We start from the raw sequence: 17,716 nt of genomic DNA on the forward strand, positions 1-17,716 counted from the left end.
CTGTGGCCTACGACAAGTTACTTATCTTCTAGGTGCCTCAATTTTCTCCCCACATAAGGTGGTAGTGAGGATTGAGTTAATGAATGTAAAGCAGTTACAATAGCATTTGGCAGGGGAAGCAAGTGCCAGCTCTATAAGCCATTATTATTCTGTACACCTTTATGAGGTATCATACAATCCCCCTTTTCCCTAGGCTCAGAGGGTTTAAGAAACTTACCCCAGACCTCCACGTTTCTAGGTGGCAGTGGTATTTAAACACACTCTAAACCACTACAGTCTTTTGTTTGCCATATAATTGACCGATGATTTCAGAATTATTTAGGCTTTTTTTTTTTTAAGGAAATAGAGTTTGAAACTAATCCGAATGAATGAAACTACCATCTTTTATTCCTGCTATGGGAAACATGCTTTCAAACAGGGTATCTGATTTCTTTTTACACCCCTCTCTGTCACCCACCCTGGCTCATTTGCTTCCTCTCTCCTATTATCCACTATCATTAAATCCCCTTTTTCTCTTGACTGTCACTCTCCTCCTTCTCTTCTCCTCCCCTACATGTCTTGCTCTTCTTTCCTGCCCCTGTTTTTCTGGTCTGCTCTCACCCTTGATGGTCCTTTCCCTCTGATCTCCCCAACTTTTTCCCCCCTCTTTCTTTGTGCCTCTCCCACCTGTCACCCCAGGTCTCTCTCTCTCACCATGTGCCCCTTCTGCTGCCTCATCTCTATGGTGTGACTCTACTCTGGTGACTCCTCTCTCCTGGATCTTGTTTGTACTTTTGTTTCCTTTTTGGGATAACATGCTGAAAAATAGACAAAGCTCATGTCCTTGTGAGGCGGGCAGTCTAATGGGAGCTTATTCTGAGTAGCAGAATCGGTATTCCTAGTTATACATGCTTTTTAAAGGGATTGTTCTTCAAAACAGAAGTGCCAAAAACACAAATTGCTTTACCCTCCCACCAAACGATACCTAGAACTTAGTGTGTTAGTATAATACAAACATATAGTGTCAGCCTATATCCTCCTAATTACAGAAAGCATAAGGAAAATAAAACAATAAACCCTTCTAAGGGGTAATTTTTATATTTGCGTTTTTTGAGCTTTTTTGCCAAGAGTTGTATCTCATCAGTCTGTATTGTATTCTCTGGTTATTAATTCTTAAAGAAGAGTCTAAAGCTAGAGACATGAATACTATCCAAAAGCTATGTCAATTACCAAAAGTTATTTTTTTACCATTTTGTCCCAATTCTAATATAAAATTTGGAGGATTCCAGGTATTCATGCTATCTATAAATATATATGCCTTCAAATACACAAGTTGATTCATATATCTTAGTGATTCCTTATATTTTAATGTAATAAAAGGTTACTGATAAATAGTGTAGTATTTTTTAATAGTTTTTTTTTTTTTTAGAGAGAGAGAGAGCATGACAGGGGGAGGGGCAAAGGAGAGGGAGAGAGAGAATCTCAAGCAGGCTCCATGTTCAGTGCAGAGCCTGATGAGGGCTCGATTTCACGAGCTGAGATCATGACCTGATCTGAAATCAAGAGTTGGATGCTTAACCGACTGAGCCACCCAGATGCCCCTTAAGTATACAATACTGTAACAATTTTATGACATCACAGACTTCAAAACAAAACTTGGGTTATTACTAAAATTATTAATGTTCTATTCAATTTTTGTGCATTACTGTGATTCTTTGTGGACACTTCCTCAAGTAAAAAAAATCTACTGCTTACTTCTCAGGCTGACTGAATTGTTAAATCATGACCAAGAGTGTGAATTGAAAGCATATAACAGCATTTGGGGGGTGGTCTGGGGACCCCAAGGGCTCCCGCAGTCTCAGCCCATCATCTCTGGGTTCACTGCTCAGCTGGACGTGAGGAGGCTGCACCAATTTCAGAAAGAGATGCCTCTATGGAAAGAATTATTAAGCTACCCCTATTTAGAAATGAAGACACTGAATCAGTGGAATTATAAGCATTTCCTTTACCAACCTATACATTCAATGTCATAGAGACTCATTTAAAATCTACTGCATGGAAAAGATGGTGGAGGAATAGGGGACCCTATTCCAACTGGTCTCCTGAATTGAACTGGATATCTACCAGACGACTCTGAACACCTACGAAATCAGCCTGAGATGTAAGATATATCTGGATCTCTACAAACAGAATATCACAGGTGGTTGGTTTTGAGGTATGAAGCAAGGAGCCATGATTCAACGGGCAGATATTGGAAGATAAATGGAAGGGGGAGGGAGCCATGGGGATCCTGCACCGCCGGTTTGTGAAAGCCTCTCGCTCTGGGGACAGGGCACAGACTCGCAGACCAGTAGCGGCAGGGAAAAGATTTTAGGGCAGCCCCCTGGACTGAAACCTGAAGCAGTGGGGCCATGCATGCGAACTGGGGGCAGCTGGCAGTTTTAGAAGCACAAAGGGCAGAGACATCGCTAGACCTGGAAGCAAGGACTGGGAGTGCTGCTGAGGGGCACAAAACCCAGGACGCTGCAGTTTTTAGCAGCACAGACAGAAACAGAGATAGTGTGGCTTGGAGAGCTCACTGAAGAACAGACAGAAATCTCTCTGTTCTGAGACAGAGGGTTGGAAATGGTCTCTTCTGCTCTGACTCTTGGAAGAGACGTGGAAAGCCGCCAGGGAAAGCTACCAGAGAACAAAAGCCCCCCCAAACCGATTTTTGATGAGCCCATCCCCTCCCAAAGGGGTCAGGGCCACTCTGCCCAAACAGGTTTGCCTTAGTAACAGCACAGCAGGGCCCACCCCCAGGAGACAGGCTGGGAGAACAAGAAGCCAACAACCCTAAGGTCCCTGTAAAACAGGTGTATCTTGCTTGGGTTGTGGTCAGTAACTTGGACTCTGTACATTCCCTCAACCACCCCTCAACAGAATGACTAGGAGGAGGATCCCCAAAAATAGAAAAGACTCAGAGACTGTGACTTCTGCCACAGATTTACAAATGGATATAGATATAACCAAGACGTCAGAAATGGACTTCAGGGTAACAGTTATGAAGACGACAGCTAGAATGGAGAATCGATTAATGACAACATAGAGTCTCTAAGGGCAGAAATAAAAGCTGAACTGGCAGAACTTAAAAATGCTATCAATAAGATCCAATCTAATCTAGATACTCTAACAGCTAGGGTAAATGAAGAAGAACGAATCAGTGATCTAGAAGACAAACTGATAGAAAAGAAGGAAAAAAAGGAGGCCTGGGAGAAACAGCTTAAAATCCATGAAAACAGAATTAGAGAAATAAGTGATGCCATGAAACGTTCCGATGTCAAAATTATTGGGATCCCTGAGTGGGTGGAGGGAGAGAGAGGACTAGAAGATATATTTGAGCAAATCCTAGCTGAGAATTTCCCTAATCTGGGGAATGAAACAAACATTCGTGTCCTAGAGGCAGAGAGGACCCCTCCCAAGATCAAGGAAAACAGACCAATGCCCTGGCATACAAGAGTAAAACTTGCAAATCTTATAACCAAGGAAACTATCTTAAGGGCAGTAAGGGGGAAGAGATTCCTTACATACAGAGGGAGGAACATCAGAATAAGATCAAACCTATCCAGAGAGACCTGGCAAGCCAGAAAGGCCTGGCAAGACATATTTAGGGTACTGAGAAGAACATGCAGCCAAGAATACTTTATCTGGCAAGGCTGTCATTGAGAATGGGTGGAGAGATGCAGAGCTTCAAAGACTGGCAGAAACTGAAAGAATATGTGACCACTAAGCCCACCCTGCAAGAAATATTAAGGGGGGTTCTATAAAAGAAGAAAGACCCCAAGAGTGATATAGAACAGAGATTTATGGAGACAATCTATAGAAACAAGGACTTCACAGGCAACCTGATGACAATAAATTCATATCTTTCAATAATCACTCTCAACATGAACGGCCGAGTGCTCCCATAAAACGGCACAGGGTTCAAGATTGGATAAAAAGACAGAACCCATCCATATGCTGTCTACAAGAGACTCATTTTGAACCTAAAGATACATCCAGACTGAAAGTAAAGGGATGGAGATCTATCTTCCATGCCAACAGACCTCAAAAGAAAGCTGGGGTAGCAATTATTATATCAGACAAATTAGATTTTAAGCTAAAGACTGTGGAGACACAGAAGGACACTATATCATTCTCAAAGGGTCTATCCAACAAGAAGATCTAACAATTGTAAATATCTATGCCCCCAACATGGGAGGAACCAACTACATAAGCCAACTGTTAACCAAAATAAAGAGTCATATTGATAATAATATGTTAATTGTAGGAGACTTTAATACTCCACTCTCAGCAATAGACAGATCATCTAAACATAAAAACAACAAAGAAACAAGAGCTTTGAATGACACACTGGACCAGATGGACCTCATAGATATATACAGAACATTCCACCCTAAAACAACAGAATACTCATTCTTCTCGAGTGCACACGAAACTTCCTCCAGAATAGACCACATACTGGGTCACAAATCAGGTCTCAACCAGTACCAAAAGATTGAGATTATTCCCTGCACATTCTCAGACCAAAATGCTTTAAAACTGGAACTCAATTACAAGAAAATTTTGGCAGAAATACAAACACTTGGAAGCTAAAGACCACTCTGCTCAAGAATGTTTGGGTCAACCAGGAAATCAAAGAAAAACTTAAACAATTCATGGAAACCAATGAGAATGAAAACACATCGGTCCAAAACCTATGGGATACTGCAAAGGCAGTCCTAAGGGGGAAATACATAGTCATCCAAGCCTCACTCAAAAAAATAGAAAAATCCTGAATTCACCAACTAACTTTACACCTTAAAGAACTGGAGAAAAACCAGGCGCCTGGGTGGCTCAGTTGGTTAAGCGACTGCCTTCGGCTCAGGTCATGATCCTGGAGTCCCGGGATCGAGTCCCGCATCAGGCTCCCTGCTCGGCAGGGAGTCTGCTTCTCCCTCTGACCCTCCTCCCTCTCATGCTCTCTGTCTCTCATTCTCTCTCTCTCAAATAAATAAATAAATAAATAAAATCTTTAAAAAAAAAAAAAAGAACTGGAGAAAAAGCAACAAATGATGGCTAGGCCACACATTAGAAGAGAAATAATTAAGATTAGAGCAGAGATCAATGAATTACAAACCAGAAACACAGTAGATCAGATCAATGAAACTAGAAGCTGATTTTTTGAGAGAATTAATAAGATCGATAAACCACTTGCCAGACTTATCCGAAAGAAACGAGAAAGGACCCAAATTAATAAAATTATGAATGAAAGGGGAGAGATCACGACTAACACCAAGGAAATAGAAACAATTATTAGAAATTATTATCAACAACTATATGCCAATAAACTGAGCAATCTGGTTGAAATGGTGGCCTTCCTGGAAACCTATAAACTACCAAGACTGAAACAGGAAGAAATTGACAACCTGAGTAAGCCAATAACCAGTAACAAGATTGAAGCAGTTATCAAAAACGTCCCAAAAAAACAAGAGTCCAGGGCCTGATGGATTCCCTGGGGAATTCTACCAAACATTCAAAGAAGAAATAATACCTATTCTACTGAAGCTGTTTCAACAAATAGAAACAGAAGGAAAACTTCCAAACTCATTCTATGAGGCCAGCATTACCTTAATCCCCAAACCAGGCAAAGACCCCATCAAAAAGGAGAGAATTTCAGACTGATATCCCTGATGAATATAGATTCTAAAATTCTCAATAAAATCCTAGCTAATAGGATCCAACAATATATTAAAAGGATCATCCATCATGACCAAGTGGGGTTTATCCCTGGGATGTAAGGGTGGTTCAACATTTGCAAATCAATTAATGTGATAGAACACATTAATAAGAGGAGCAAGAAGAACCATATGGTCCTCTCAATTGATGCAGAAAAAGCATTTGACAAAATACAACATCCTTTCCTGATTAAAACTCTTCAGAGTATAGGGATAGAGGGAACATTCCTCAAGTTCATAAAATCCATCTATAAAAAAGCCCACAGCGAATATCATCCTCAATGGAGAAAAGCTGAGAGCCTTTCCCTTAAGATCAGGAACACGTCAAGGATTCCCACTCTCGCCACTGTTGTTCAACATAGTACTAGAAGTCCTAGCAACAGCAATCCGACAACAAAAAGAAATAAAAGGTATTCAAATTGGCAAAGAAGTCAAACTCTCTGTCTTCGCAGAGGACATGATACTTTATTGGAAAATCCAAAAGACTCCACCCCCAAATTACTAAAACTCATCCAGCAATTCAGTAATGTGGCAGGATACAAAATAAATGCACAGAAATCAGTTGCTTTCTTATACACTAACAATGCAACTGTAGAAAGAGAAATTAGAGAAACGATTCCATTTACAATAGCACCAAAAACCATAAGATACCTCGGATTAAACCTAACCAAAGAGGTAAAGGATCTATACTCTAGGAACTACACAGAACACTCATGAAAGAAATTGAAGAAGACACAAAAAGATGGAAAAATATTCCATGCTCATGGATCAGAAGAATAAACATTGTTAAAATATCTATGCTGCCCAGAGCAATCTATACCTTCAATGCCATCCTGATCAAAATTCCAATGACATTTTTCAAAGTGCTGGAACAAACACTCCTAAAATTTGTATGGAATCAGAGAAGACCCCAAATCACCAAGGAAATGTTGAAAATGATAAAGCTGGGCTCATCACGTTGCCTGATTCCAAGCTATATTACAGAGCTGTGTTCACCAAGACAGCATGGTACTGGCACAAAAACAGACATATAGACCAATGGAACAGAATAGAGAGCCCAGATATGGACCCTCAACTCTATGGTCAAATAATCTTCAACAAAGCAGGAAAAAAAAAAATGCAATGGAGAAAAGACAGTCTCTTCAATAAATGGTGCTGGGAAAATTGGGCAGCTATATACAGAAGACTGAAACTTGACCATTCTCTAAAACCATACACAAAGATAAACTCAAAATGGATGAAAGACCTCAGTGTGAGACAGAAATCCATCAAAATCCTAGAGGAGAACATAGGCAGTAACCTCTTTGACATTGGCCACAGCAACTTCTTTCAAGATACATCTCCAAAAGCTAGTGAAACAAAAGCGAAAATGAACTTTTGGGACTTCATCAAGATAAAAGGCTTCTGCACAGCAAAGGAAAGAGTCAACAAAACAAAGAGGCAACCCACAGAATGGGAGAAGATATTTGCAAATGAACTACAGACAAAGCGCTGATTTCCAAGATCTATAAAGAACTTCTCAAACTCAACACCCAAAAAACAAATAATCAAGTCAAAAAATGGGCAGAAGACATGAACAGACACTTCTCAAAAGAAGGCATACAGATGGCTAAGAGACACATGAAAAATATTCATCAGGGAATTCAAATCAAAACCACATTGAGATACCACCTTACACCAGTTAAAATGGCAAAAATTGACAAGGCAAGAAACAACAAATGTTGGAGAGTTAGTGGAGAAAGGGGAACCCTCTTACACTGTTGGTTGGAATGCAAGTTGGTAGAGATACTTTGGAAAACATTGTGAAGGTGCCTCAAAAAGTTAAAAATAGAGCTACCCTATGACCCAGCAATTGCACTACTGGGTATTGACCCCAAAGACACAGATGTAGTGAAAAGAAGGGCCATATGCACCTCAATGTTTATAGCAGGATTGTCCGCAATAGCCAAACTGTAGAAAGAGCCGAGATGCCCTTCAACAGATGAATGGATAAAGAAGATGTGGTCCAGAGGAGGAGCAAGATGGCAGAGGAGTAGGAGACCTAAATTCTGCCTGGTCCAGGAATTCAGCTAGATAGGGATCAAACCATTCTGAACACCTACGAACTCAACAGGAGATTGAAGAAAAGAATAGCAGCAAGTCTCTGAACAGAAAAGCAACCACTTTCTGGAAGGTCTCTTCTGATTTGTTTAGTGTATATTTTTCTGGGGTCATTGTTACCCTGTTAGCATTTTGTTCTCTCATTCATCTATTCTCCTCTGGACAAAATGACAAGATTTAAAAAATCACCTCAAAAAAAAGAACGAGAGGCAGTAGCAACTGCCAGGGACCTAATCAATACGGACATTAGTAAGATGTCGGAACTAGAGTTCAGAATGACGATTTTAAAGATACTAGCTGGGCTTGAAAAAAGCATGGAAGATATTAGAGAAATTCTTTCTGGAGAAATAAAAAAATTAAAATCTAACCAAGTCAAAATCAAAAAGGTTATTAATGAGGTGCAATAAAAAATGGAGGCTCTAGCTGCTAGGATAAATGAGGCAGAAGAGAGAATTAGTGATATAGAAGACCAAATGATGGAAAATAAAGAAGCTGAGAAAAAGAGAGATAAACAACTACTGAATCACGAGGGCAGAATTCGAGAGATAAGTGATACCATAAGATGAAACAATATTAGAATAATTGGGATCCCAGAAGAAGAAGAAAGACAGAGAGGGGCAGAAGGTATATTGGAGCAAATTATAGCAGAGAACTTCCCTAATTTGGGGAAGGAAACAGGTATCAAAATCCAGGAGGCACAGAGAACCCCCCTCAAAAACAATAAAAATAGGTTAACACCCCGACATCTAATAGTAAAACTTACGAGTCTCAGGGACAAAGAGAAAATCCTGAAAGCAGCTCAGGAGAAGAGCTCTGTAACCTACAATGGTAGAAACATTAGATTGGCAACAGACCTATCCACAGAGGCCTGGCAGGCCAGAAGGGACTGGCATGATATATTCAGAGCACTAAATGAGAAAAATATGCAGCCAAGAATACTATATCCTGCTAGGCTGTCATTGAAAATAGAAGGAGAGATAAAAAGCTTCCAGGACAAACAACAACTAAAGGAATTTGCAAACACGAAACCAGCCCAACAAGAAATCTTGAAAGGGGTCCTCTAAGCAAAGAGAGAGCCTAAAAGTAACATAGACCAGAAAGGAACAGAGACAATATCCAGTAACTGTCACCTTACGGGCAATACAATGGCACTAAATTCATATCTTTCAATAGTTACCCAGAATGTAAATGGGCTAAATGCCCCAATCAAAAGACACAGGCTATCAGATTGGATAAAAAAAAACAAGACCCATCAATATGCTGTCTGCAAAAGACTCATTTTAGACCCAAAGACACCCCCAGATTGAAAGTGAGGGCATGGAAAACCATTTACCATGCTAATGGACACCAAAAGAAAGCTGGGGTGGCAATCCTTATATCAGACAAATTAGATTTTAAACCAAAGACTGTAATAAGAGATGAGGAAGGACACTATATCCTACATAAAGGGTCTATCCAACAAGAAGATCTAACAATTGTAAATATCTATGACCCTAACATGGGAGCAGCCAATTATATAAGGCAATTAATAACAAAAGCAAAGAAACACATTGACAACAATACAATAATAGTGGGGGACTTTAACACCCCCCTCACTGAAATGGAAAGATCATCTAAGCAAAAAATCAACAAGGAAATAAAGACTTTAAATGACACACTGGACCAAATGGACTTCACAGACATATTCAGAACATTCCACCCCAAAGCAACAGAATACACATTTTTCTCTAGTGTCCATGGAACATTCTCCAGAATCGATCACATCCTAGGTCACAAATCAGGTCTCAACCAGTACCAAAAGATTGGGATCATTCCCTGCATATTTTCAGACCACAGTGTTTGAACCTAGAACTCAATCATAAGAGGAAAGTCGGAAAGAACTCAAATACATGGAGGCTAAAGAGCATCCTACTAAAGAATGAATGGGTCAACCAGGAAATTAAAGAATTAAAAAAATTCATGGAAACCAATGAAAATGAAAACACAACTGTTCAAAATCTTTGGGATGCAGCAAAGGCAGTCCTAAGAGGAAAGTAAGTAGCAATACAAGCCTTTCTCAAGAAACAAAAAAGGTCTCAAGTACACAACATAACCCTACACCTAAAGGAGCTGGAGAAAGAACAGCAAATAAAGCCTAAACCCAGCAGGAGAAGAGAAATAATAAAGATCAGAGCAGAAATCAATGAAATAGAAACCAAAAGAAAGATCAATGAAACTAGGAGCTGGTTCTTTGAAAGAATTAACAAGATTGATAAACCCCTGGCCAGACTTATCAAAAAGAAAAGAGAAATGACCCAAATAAATAAAATCATGAAGGAAAGAGGAGAGATCACAACCAACACCAAAGAAATACAAACAATTATAAGAACATATTATGAGCAATTATATGCCAACAAATTAGATAATCCGAAAGAAATGGATGCATTCCTAGAGATGTATCAACTACCAAAACTGAACCAGGAAGAAATAGAAAACCTGAAGAGACCTATAACCACTAAGGAATGGAAACAGTCATCAGAAACCTCCCAACAAACAAGAGCCCAGGGCCAGATGGCTTCCCAGGGGAATTCTACCAAACATTTAAAGAAGAATTAATACCTATTCTTCTGAAACTGTTCCAAAAAATAGAAATGGAAGGAAAACTTCCAAACTCATTTTATGAGGCCACCATTACCTTGATCCCAAAATCAGACAAAGACGCCATCAAAAAGGAGAATTATAGACCAATATCCTTGATGAACATGGATGCAAAAATTCTCACCAAAATACTAGCCAATAGGATCCAACAGTACATTAAAAGGATTATTCACCACGACGAAGTGGGATTTATTCCTCGGCTGCAAGGTTGGTTCAACATCCACAAATCAATCAATGTGATACAATACATTAATAAAAGAAATAACAAGAACCATAGGATCTTCATAATAGATGCAGAAAAAGCTTTTGACAAAGTACAGCATCCTTTCTTGAGCAAAACTCTTCAGAGTATAGGGATAGAGGGTACATACCTCAATATCATAAAAGCCATCTATGAAAAACCTACAGCGAATATCATTCTCAATGGGCAAAAACTGAGAGCTTTCCCCCTAAGTTCAGGAGCACAGCAGGGATATCCACTATCACCACTGCTATTCAACATAGTATTAGAAGTCCTAGCCACAGCAATCAGACAAGAAAAAGAAATAAAATGCATCCAAATCAGCAAAGAAGAAGTCAAACTCTCACTGTTGGCAGATGATATGATACTTCATGTGGAAAACCCAAAAGACTCCACCCCAAACTGCTAGAACTCATACAGGAATTCAGTAAAGTGGCAGGATATAAAATCAATGCACAGAAATCAGTGGCATTCCTATACACCAACAACAAGACAGAAGAAAGAGAAATTAAGGAGTCGATCGCATTTACAATCACACACAAAACCATAAGATACCTAGGAATAAATCTAACCAAAGAAGCACAGAATCTATACTCAGAAAACTATAAAACACTCATGAAAGAAATTGAGGAAGATACAAAGAAATGGAAAAATGTTCCATGCTCATGGATTGGAAGAACAAATATTGTGAAGATGTCAATGCTACCTAGAGCAATCTACACATTTAATGCAATCCCTATCAAAATACCTTCCACTTTTTTCAAAGAAATGGAACAAATAATCCTAAAATTTGTATGGAACCAGAAAAGACCCTGAATAGCCAGAGGAATATTGAAAAAGAAAAGCAAAGCCGGTGGCATCACAATTCCAGACTTCAAGCTCTATTACATAGCTGTCATCATCAAGACAGCATGGTACTGGCACAAAAACAGACACATAGATCAATGGAACAGAATAGAGAGCCCAGAAATGGACCCTCAACGCTACGGTCAACTCATCTTCGACAAAGCAGGGAAGAATGTCCAATGGAAAAGAGACAGTCTCTTCAACAAATGATGTTGGAAAAATTGGACAGCCACATGCAGAAGAATGAAACTGGACCATTTCCTTACACCACACACAAAAATAGACTCAAACTGGTTGAAAGACCTGAATGTGAGACAGGAGTCCATCAAAATCCTAAAGGAGAACACAGGCAGCAACCTCTTCGACCTCAGCCGCAGCAACTTCTTCCTAGAAACATCACCAAAGGCAAGGGAAGCAAGGGCAAAAATGAACTATTGGGACTTCATCAAGATAAAAAGCTTTTGCACAGCAAAAGAAACAGTCAACAAAACCAAAGACAACCAACAGAATGGGAGAAGATATTTGCAAATGACATATCAGATAAAAGGCTAGTATCCAATATCTATAAAGAACTTATCAAACTCAACACCCAAAGAACAAAGGATCCAATCAAGAAATGGGCAGAAGACATGAACAGACATTTTTCCAAAGAAGACATCCAAATGGCCAACAGACACATGAAAAAGTGCTCAACATCACTCGGCATCAGGAAAATCCAAATCAAAACCTCAATGAGATACCACCTCACACCAGTCAGAATGGCTAAAATTAACAAGTCAGGAAACAACAGATGTTGGCGGGGATGCAGAGAAAGGGGAACCCTCCTACACTGTTGGTGGGAATGCAAGCTGGTGCAGCCACTCTGGAAAACAGTATGGAGGTTCCTCAAAAAGTTGAAAATAGAGCTACCCTATGACACAGCAATTACACTACTGGGTATTTACCCCAAAGATACAAATGTAGGGATCCGAAGGGGTACATGCACCCTGATGTTTATAGCAGCAATGTCCACAATAGCCAATCTATGGAAAGAGCCAAGATGTCCATCGACAGATGAATGGATAAAAAAGATGTGATATACACACACACACACACACACTCACACAGTGGAATATTATGCAGCCATCAAAAGGAATGAAATGTTGTCATTTGCAATGACGTGGATGGAACTGGAGGGTATTATGTTGAGCGAAATAAGTCAATCAGAGAAAGACATGTATCATATGACCTCACTGATACGAGGAATTCTTAATCTCAGGAAACAAACTGAGGGTTGCTGGAGTGCTGGGGGGTGGGAGGGATAGAGTGGCTGGGGGATAGACACTGGGGAGGGGATGTGCTATGGTGAGCACTGTGAATTGTGTAAGACTGTTGAATCACAGACCTGTACCTCTGAAACAAATAATACATTATATGTTAAAAAAAAAAAAAAGAAAAAAAGAATATAGCAGGAAGGGAAGACTGAAGAGGGGGAAATCGGAGGGGAAGACGAACCATGAGAGACTATGGACTCTGAGAAACAAACGGAGGTCTCTAGAGAGGAGGGGCATGTGGGGATGGGTTAGCCTGGTGATGGGTATTAAAGAGGGCACATACAGCATGGAGCACTGGGTGTTATACGTAAACAATTAATCATGGAACACTACATCAAAAACTAATGATGTAATGTATGGTGATTAATATAACATTTTAAAAAATAAATAAATCAAATGAAAAAAAAATACTATGGAGAAAAATTAAAAAAAAGAAATTCCAAACTTCTATTTCACTTTTGTACCATGATTCTGAAAACTTGAACTGAACCTTTAAAAGCAAATCTAATATTCCTGGTACTTGTCAGTCTACCTTTCAGGGCCTCTACAAACTGCCCTCATCCTCTCTTTTCTGGCTTCATACTATTCATGCAATGTATTCTAATTGTATTCTTTACAATCATTTCTAAGAAATATTATTATAAGACCACAATTATAAGACTGTATTTGGAAAAAATATTAGAATTAACTGTTTTCTCTAGTTATTACAGTGTTGTTAATTTAAAGGTAGCACATCTTTAAAAGATCATTTATTCTAATTAGTTTACCTTTTACCATATAATCATAGAAGATGGGCCACCCATCCCACCCTCCTGATGTGATCTTTTGATAAAAATATATAATTAATATAAAGTAGTCAAGTGAGAATTCTTTAGGGCAAATAACTAGATATAAACCCTTTACAAGATTTCTTATTCCCTAATAAGATCAGATAATAATCACATAGTTAAAACAATTATAGTGGTTGCCTGGGTGGCTCAGTCAATTAAGCGTCTGCCTTAATTGGCTCAGGTCATGATCTCAGGGTCCTGGGATCGAGCCCCGCATCAGGCTCCCTCCTCAGTGGGAGTCTGCTTCTCCCTCTCCTTCTGTTCCTTTCCCCTGCTCATTCTCAATTCTCTCTCTCTCAAATAAATAAATAAAAATTTTTAAAAAATTAAAAATTAAAAAAAAAGTAAAACAATGATAGTTCTGGACTAAAATAGTAAAGAAAATGTGTAAAAATGGTTTTTCCTTAGTATTAGGAATATGTTCATTTATTTTTGAGCTTGCTCATTGGATAGAGTGACATTTTAGACAACTTAGAAGGATCTGGTAAGAATCAGGAAAATGCATGAAAATTCTATATTATAGTGTAATAATGCAAGCTCTGTTTTAAGGTCTACGATGTCATCAAGATCCTGTCCTGAAATTGTCTCCTAAATGCTTACCAGTGATATTTATAACACTAAACAAAGTTCTCTTTTCCAATAAGATGCATTTATGAAGTGATTAATTCACTTATATATTCTCAAATTCATATTTAAGATTGTCAAAATTAATTACTAGAATCTTCTGCATTTTATAATAGGATAGGGATTAACTGATAACAGAATTGAACTGTAGAACATTGGACAGAAACTTTGGAGAAGAGATTAGATTTAGATATTAAATTCTTTAAGAATTTAGAATATAGAAATGCAACACACATTAATGAAATCTCATTCCAAAATGGTATGTATAAAAATGTTTGCATCTGAGAAGAATTAATGTATTTCCTTAATAGTGTTTTAAACTAGAGAAATTTAGGTTAATACCAGTTTTATGGCAGTTGTGTCTGTGTCTAACAATTGAATGCTAGGCTCAATTTGCAGGAAGAATAATTATATGTAATTATAATTATAATTAAATAATTATGAGTAATTATAATGCTCCTATTGTAGGGGGGAAAACACTTATTAAAAAATATCTTTTATAAATTTTAGGCACAGTAAATTCTGTTAACTGCTGAATCCCCACTGCCTGGCATGGAGCTTGGTACTTAGTAGTTGCCTGATGAATAAGTTAATTCTAACATAATAATATATGAAATAATTCTGGAAATTTAAATATATGTCCATTTATTAAGGTCTCTAATTTCCTAATTAAGATTTTCATCTAAAACAATAAATAGCTACTACTCTGAAGTATAATTAGAACACTAATTAGATATTTATACTTCTCTGTTTTTAAAAATAGAAATGTGTGGTCTAGTCACATATGTTCATTTATTTTGTCCTATATCTTTGATGTTTAGCAGAATAATCCAAAATATTAACTAGTTTTATTTTCATCTTTAATATTTATAGTGTTTCTCAATTATATAATTTACTTGTCATACAAATGTCTTTGATACCATTTTATTTTTTCTAATTAAGTAACCGTATTCTCATATAAGTTCTATGTTTGACACTTTGAAACAAAAGAAAGAATTGTTTACCTCAACAAACTCAAATTATTATTGATAAAATATAGAGGGACTGTGTTTAAATTAGTAAGTTTAATTGGAATGAACAATTTGAGTAAAGAGTTCACTAAACCCTCCTTGTGGGCCTATAACATAGTATTATACTGCTTATGTATGTAACATAACTGTCACACAAGCCCTATTTCTCCCCTCCTCATCTTCTAGCAACTTTTTTATCCAATCAGTTTGCTGTCTGAACACTATGACTATACAGAGATGCATGGAGTTGAGTATGCATTTTGCCTGTACTTGTATATGGTATAAGGCCATTTCAATAGTGCTTGTATTACTAGTTCCTTCTAGCTGTGAACAAATAATTTGAAAACGTATAATAAAATATTCTCTCTTGTAAGGGTTTCTTCTCAAAAGTGTGTGCATGCATGTTTTCGTGTGTATGAACAAGAGAGAGAGGAAGGAGAGGAGAGAGGAGGGAGGGGGAGAGGAAAGGAGACTTACAAGTCAATGAAGAAGGGAAACTTTTTTCCCTAGAGTCTTAAAAGTATAGGCTCAATCCTAAAGATGATATCCTCCATTGAGGAAAGCTTTTTCACGATGATCTTTAGAAAATTTGGAGGGTGGCAGAAGATAGTTTCTTTTCTGAGGCTCAATTTCATTATTTGTAGAATAATACTTCCTCACAGAATGACTTAACAAAAGTTAGTGACATAATACATGAAGTACTTAGTACTGGCCCTTTGAAAGCTGTTGTGGACAATAGCTTGGAGGAGGATAGGAGAGTATGACCAAAAAAGCCCACAAAACCCAAAAAACAAAAAAACACCTTGAATTTTTGCAATGAAATGTTGCAAAGAACTTAGAGAAGAAATGAACATTTAGATGAGTTGTGCTAGTGCCATCGGGATCATTATTTCTCAGGAATCTTGAATACCTCCAATGTTCTTAGTCAAGAAAGACCTAAGCACATGGGGAAAACAAAAGTGATAACCAAATCAGCAGATAAATACATCTATTTTCAGTGGCCACTGATTAAACAGATTGGCTGAAAATGATCTCTTGCTGTGACTAAAAACAACTAGTTAAAAATGCTGTATTAGGTAAATCCAATGCTACAAGTAGGAAAATTACATCCAAATCAATGTGAATTAGATCACTCTTTCCCAGACTTCTTTTTGCTACCATGTATCAGGTTGAACCATCTGAAAATACTTAACATTTGACCATTTTTAATCCAAAAAAACCTTAAGTTTCATATAAATCAACTTAGTAGATAAAGCTATTTTAGTATTCTAGCTTCAAGATATTGTATGGTTAGTAATCACAACTTTTTAAAAGAACCTTATTCTAATAGAGACCCTGCTCGCCATCTTTCTTCTAGAAGAATGCTATAACTATTGAAAGATAAGTGTGGTACATACCAAGGTGAGCAGATATGTGGAAGGATAGAACCAAAAATTAAGAAAAAAATTGTTTCTCTTACATTTTTAGGGATACTACAACAAAGCTTCACAATACTTTCAGCAGGCTTTTGATACAACAGCAGAGCTAACAAACTTGCGTGAAATGGATGAAACAAAAGTTCATTATGGAATAGCAAAAGCTCATCAGATAATGCTGACCGTTAACAATTACATCGAGTCTGAAGATCTCACCAGCCTTGACTACCTGCTGTCATGGAAGGAGAATAGAGGCAGCATTGTATGTGATCCGACTATTGGTAAGACTTTGGTTTTTGAAAACACTTTAGTTTTTATGTCATTCTTAATGGCTGCATGGGTGATTTTGATTTTATTGGTAATTTTAATTTTATTTATTCTTTACTACATAAATATTGGATGTGCCTTCATGTTGTGTTGTATCTTTGATGATAAGGAAAGCATAAACTGTGGTAATGATTAGTTGAACTTGACAAATCACCATCCTCATGTTGTCTTTTTTTCAGTTGCCTTAAATATTCAACATGCACTGATCAGCTAGCTGTAAGGAATCTGAGATAAGTTTATGGGTTTTTTAAAAAATGTTCAGTGTTGTACCTTATTGACAAGAACAAGTCACAGATGCTAGTTCACAGATGCTAATTAGTATTATACTCTTACTTTGCTGATGGTAGTAAATTTTCCTACTACTTGATCAATTCAAGTTAGAATATTAATTTAGAAAAATGTAATATTAATGTAATATTAATTTCTCTTAACTCCACTTCTTTTCTTATATACCTTTTCTTGTGATAATTAGTCAAAATAGTCAATTAAAAACAAATAACTAGAGGTAATGTGAGGGTCACTTTTATGTGTCAACTTGACTAGGCTCCCGTCGTCAGTTAAGAACTTCAGAATAGGATTTTTAAAATTTTTTACAGTACTGCCTATGACAGACCCTTGGGTTGCATAATTGTTGGTAA

At 37.7% G+C, this 17,716-nt stretch overlaps 1 protein-coding gene across 1 annotated transcript in view; it reads left to right on the forward strand.

Annotated features, from left to right (window-relative positions):
- TTC29 (tetratricopeptide repeat domain 29) overlaps positions 1–17,292 on the forward strand; it is a 156,160-nt gene extending 138,868 nt beyond the window's left edge. Inside the window, exons 9-10 of the mRNA XM_035023256.1 lie at positions 16,804–17,032; positions 17,258–17,292. Of these exons, the coding sequence (XP_034879147.1) occupies positions 16,804–17,032; positions 17,258–17,292 (264 nt within the window). The remainder of the gene's footprint in view (positions 1–16,803; positions 17,033–17,257) is intronic.
- The last annotated feature ends 424 nt before the right edge of the window (positions 17,293–17,716 follow it).

This window comes from Mirounga leonina, unplaced genomic scaffold, assembly GCF_011800145.1.
Source record: "Mirounga leonina isolate KUSES-001 unplaced genomic scaffold, KU_Mleo_1.0 Mir_176, whole genome shotgun sequence".
Classification (NCBI taxonomy): domain Eukaryota; kingdom Metazoa; phylum Chordata; class Mammalia; order Carnivora; family Phocidae; genus Mirounga; species Mirounga leonina.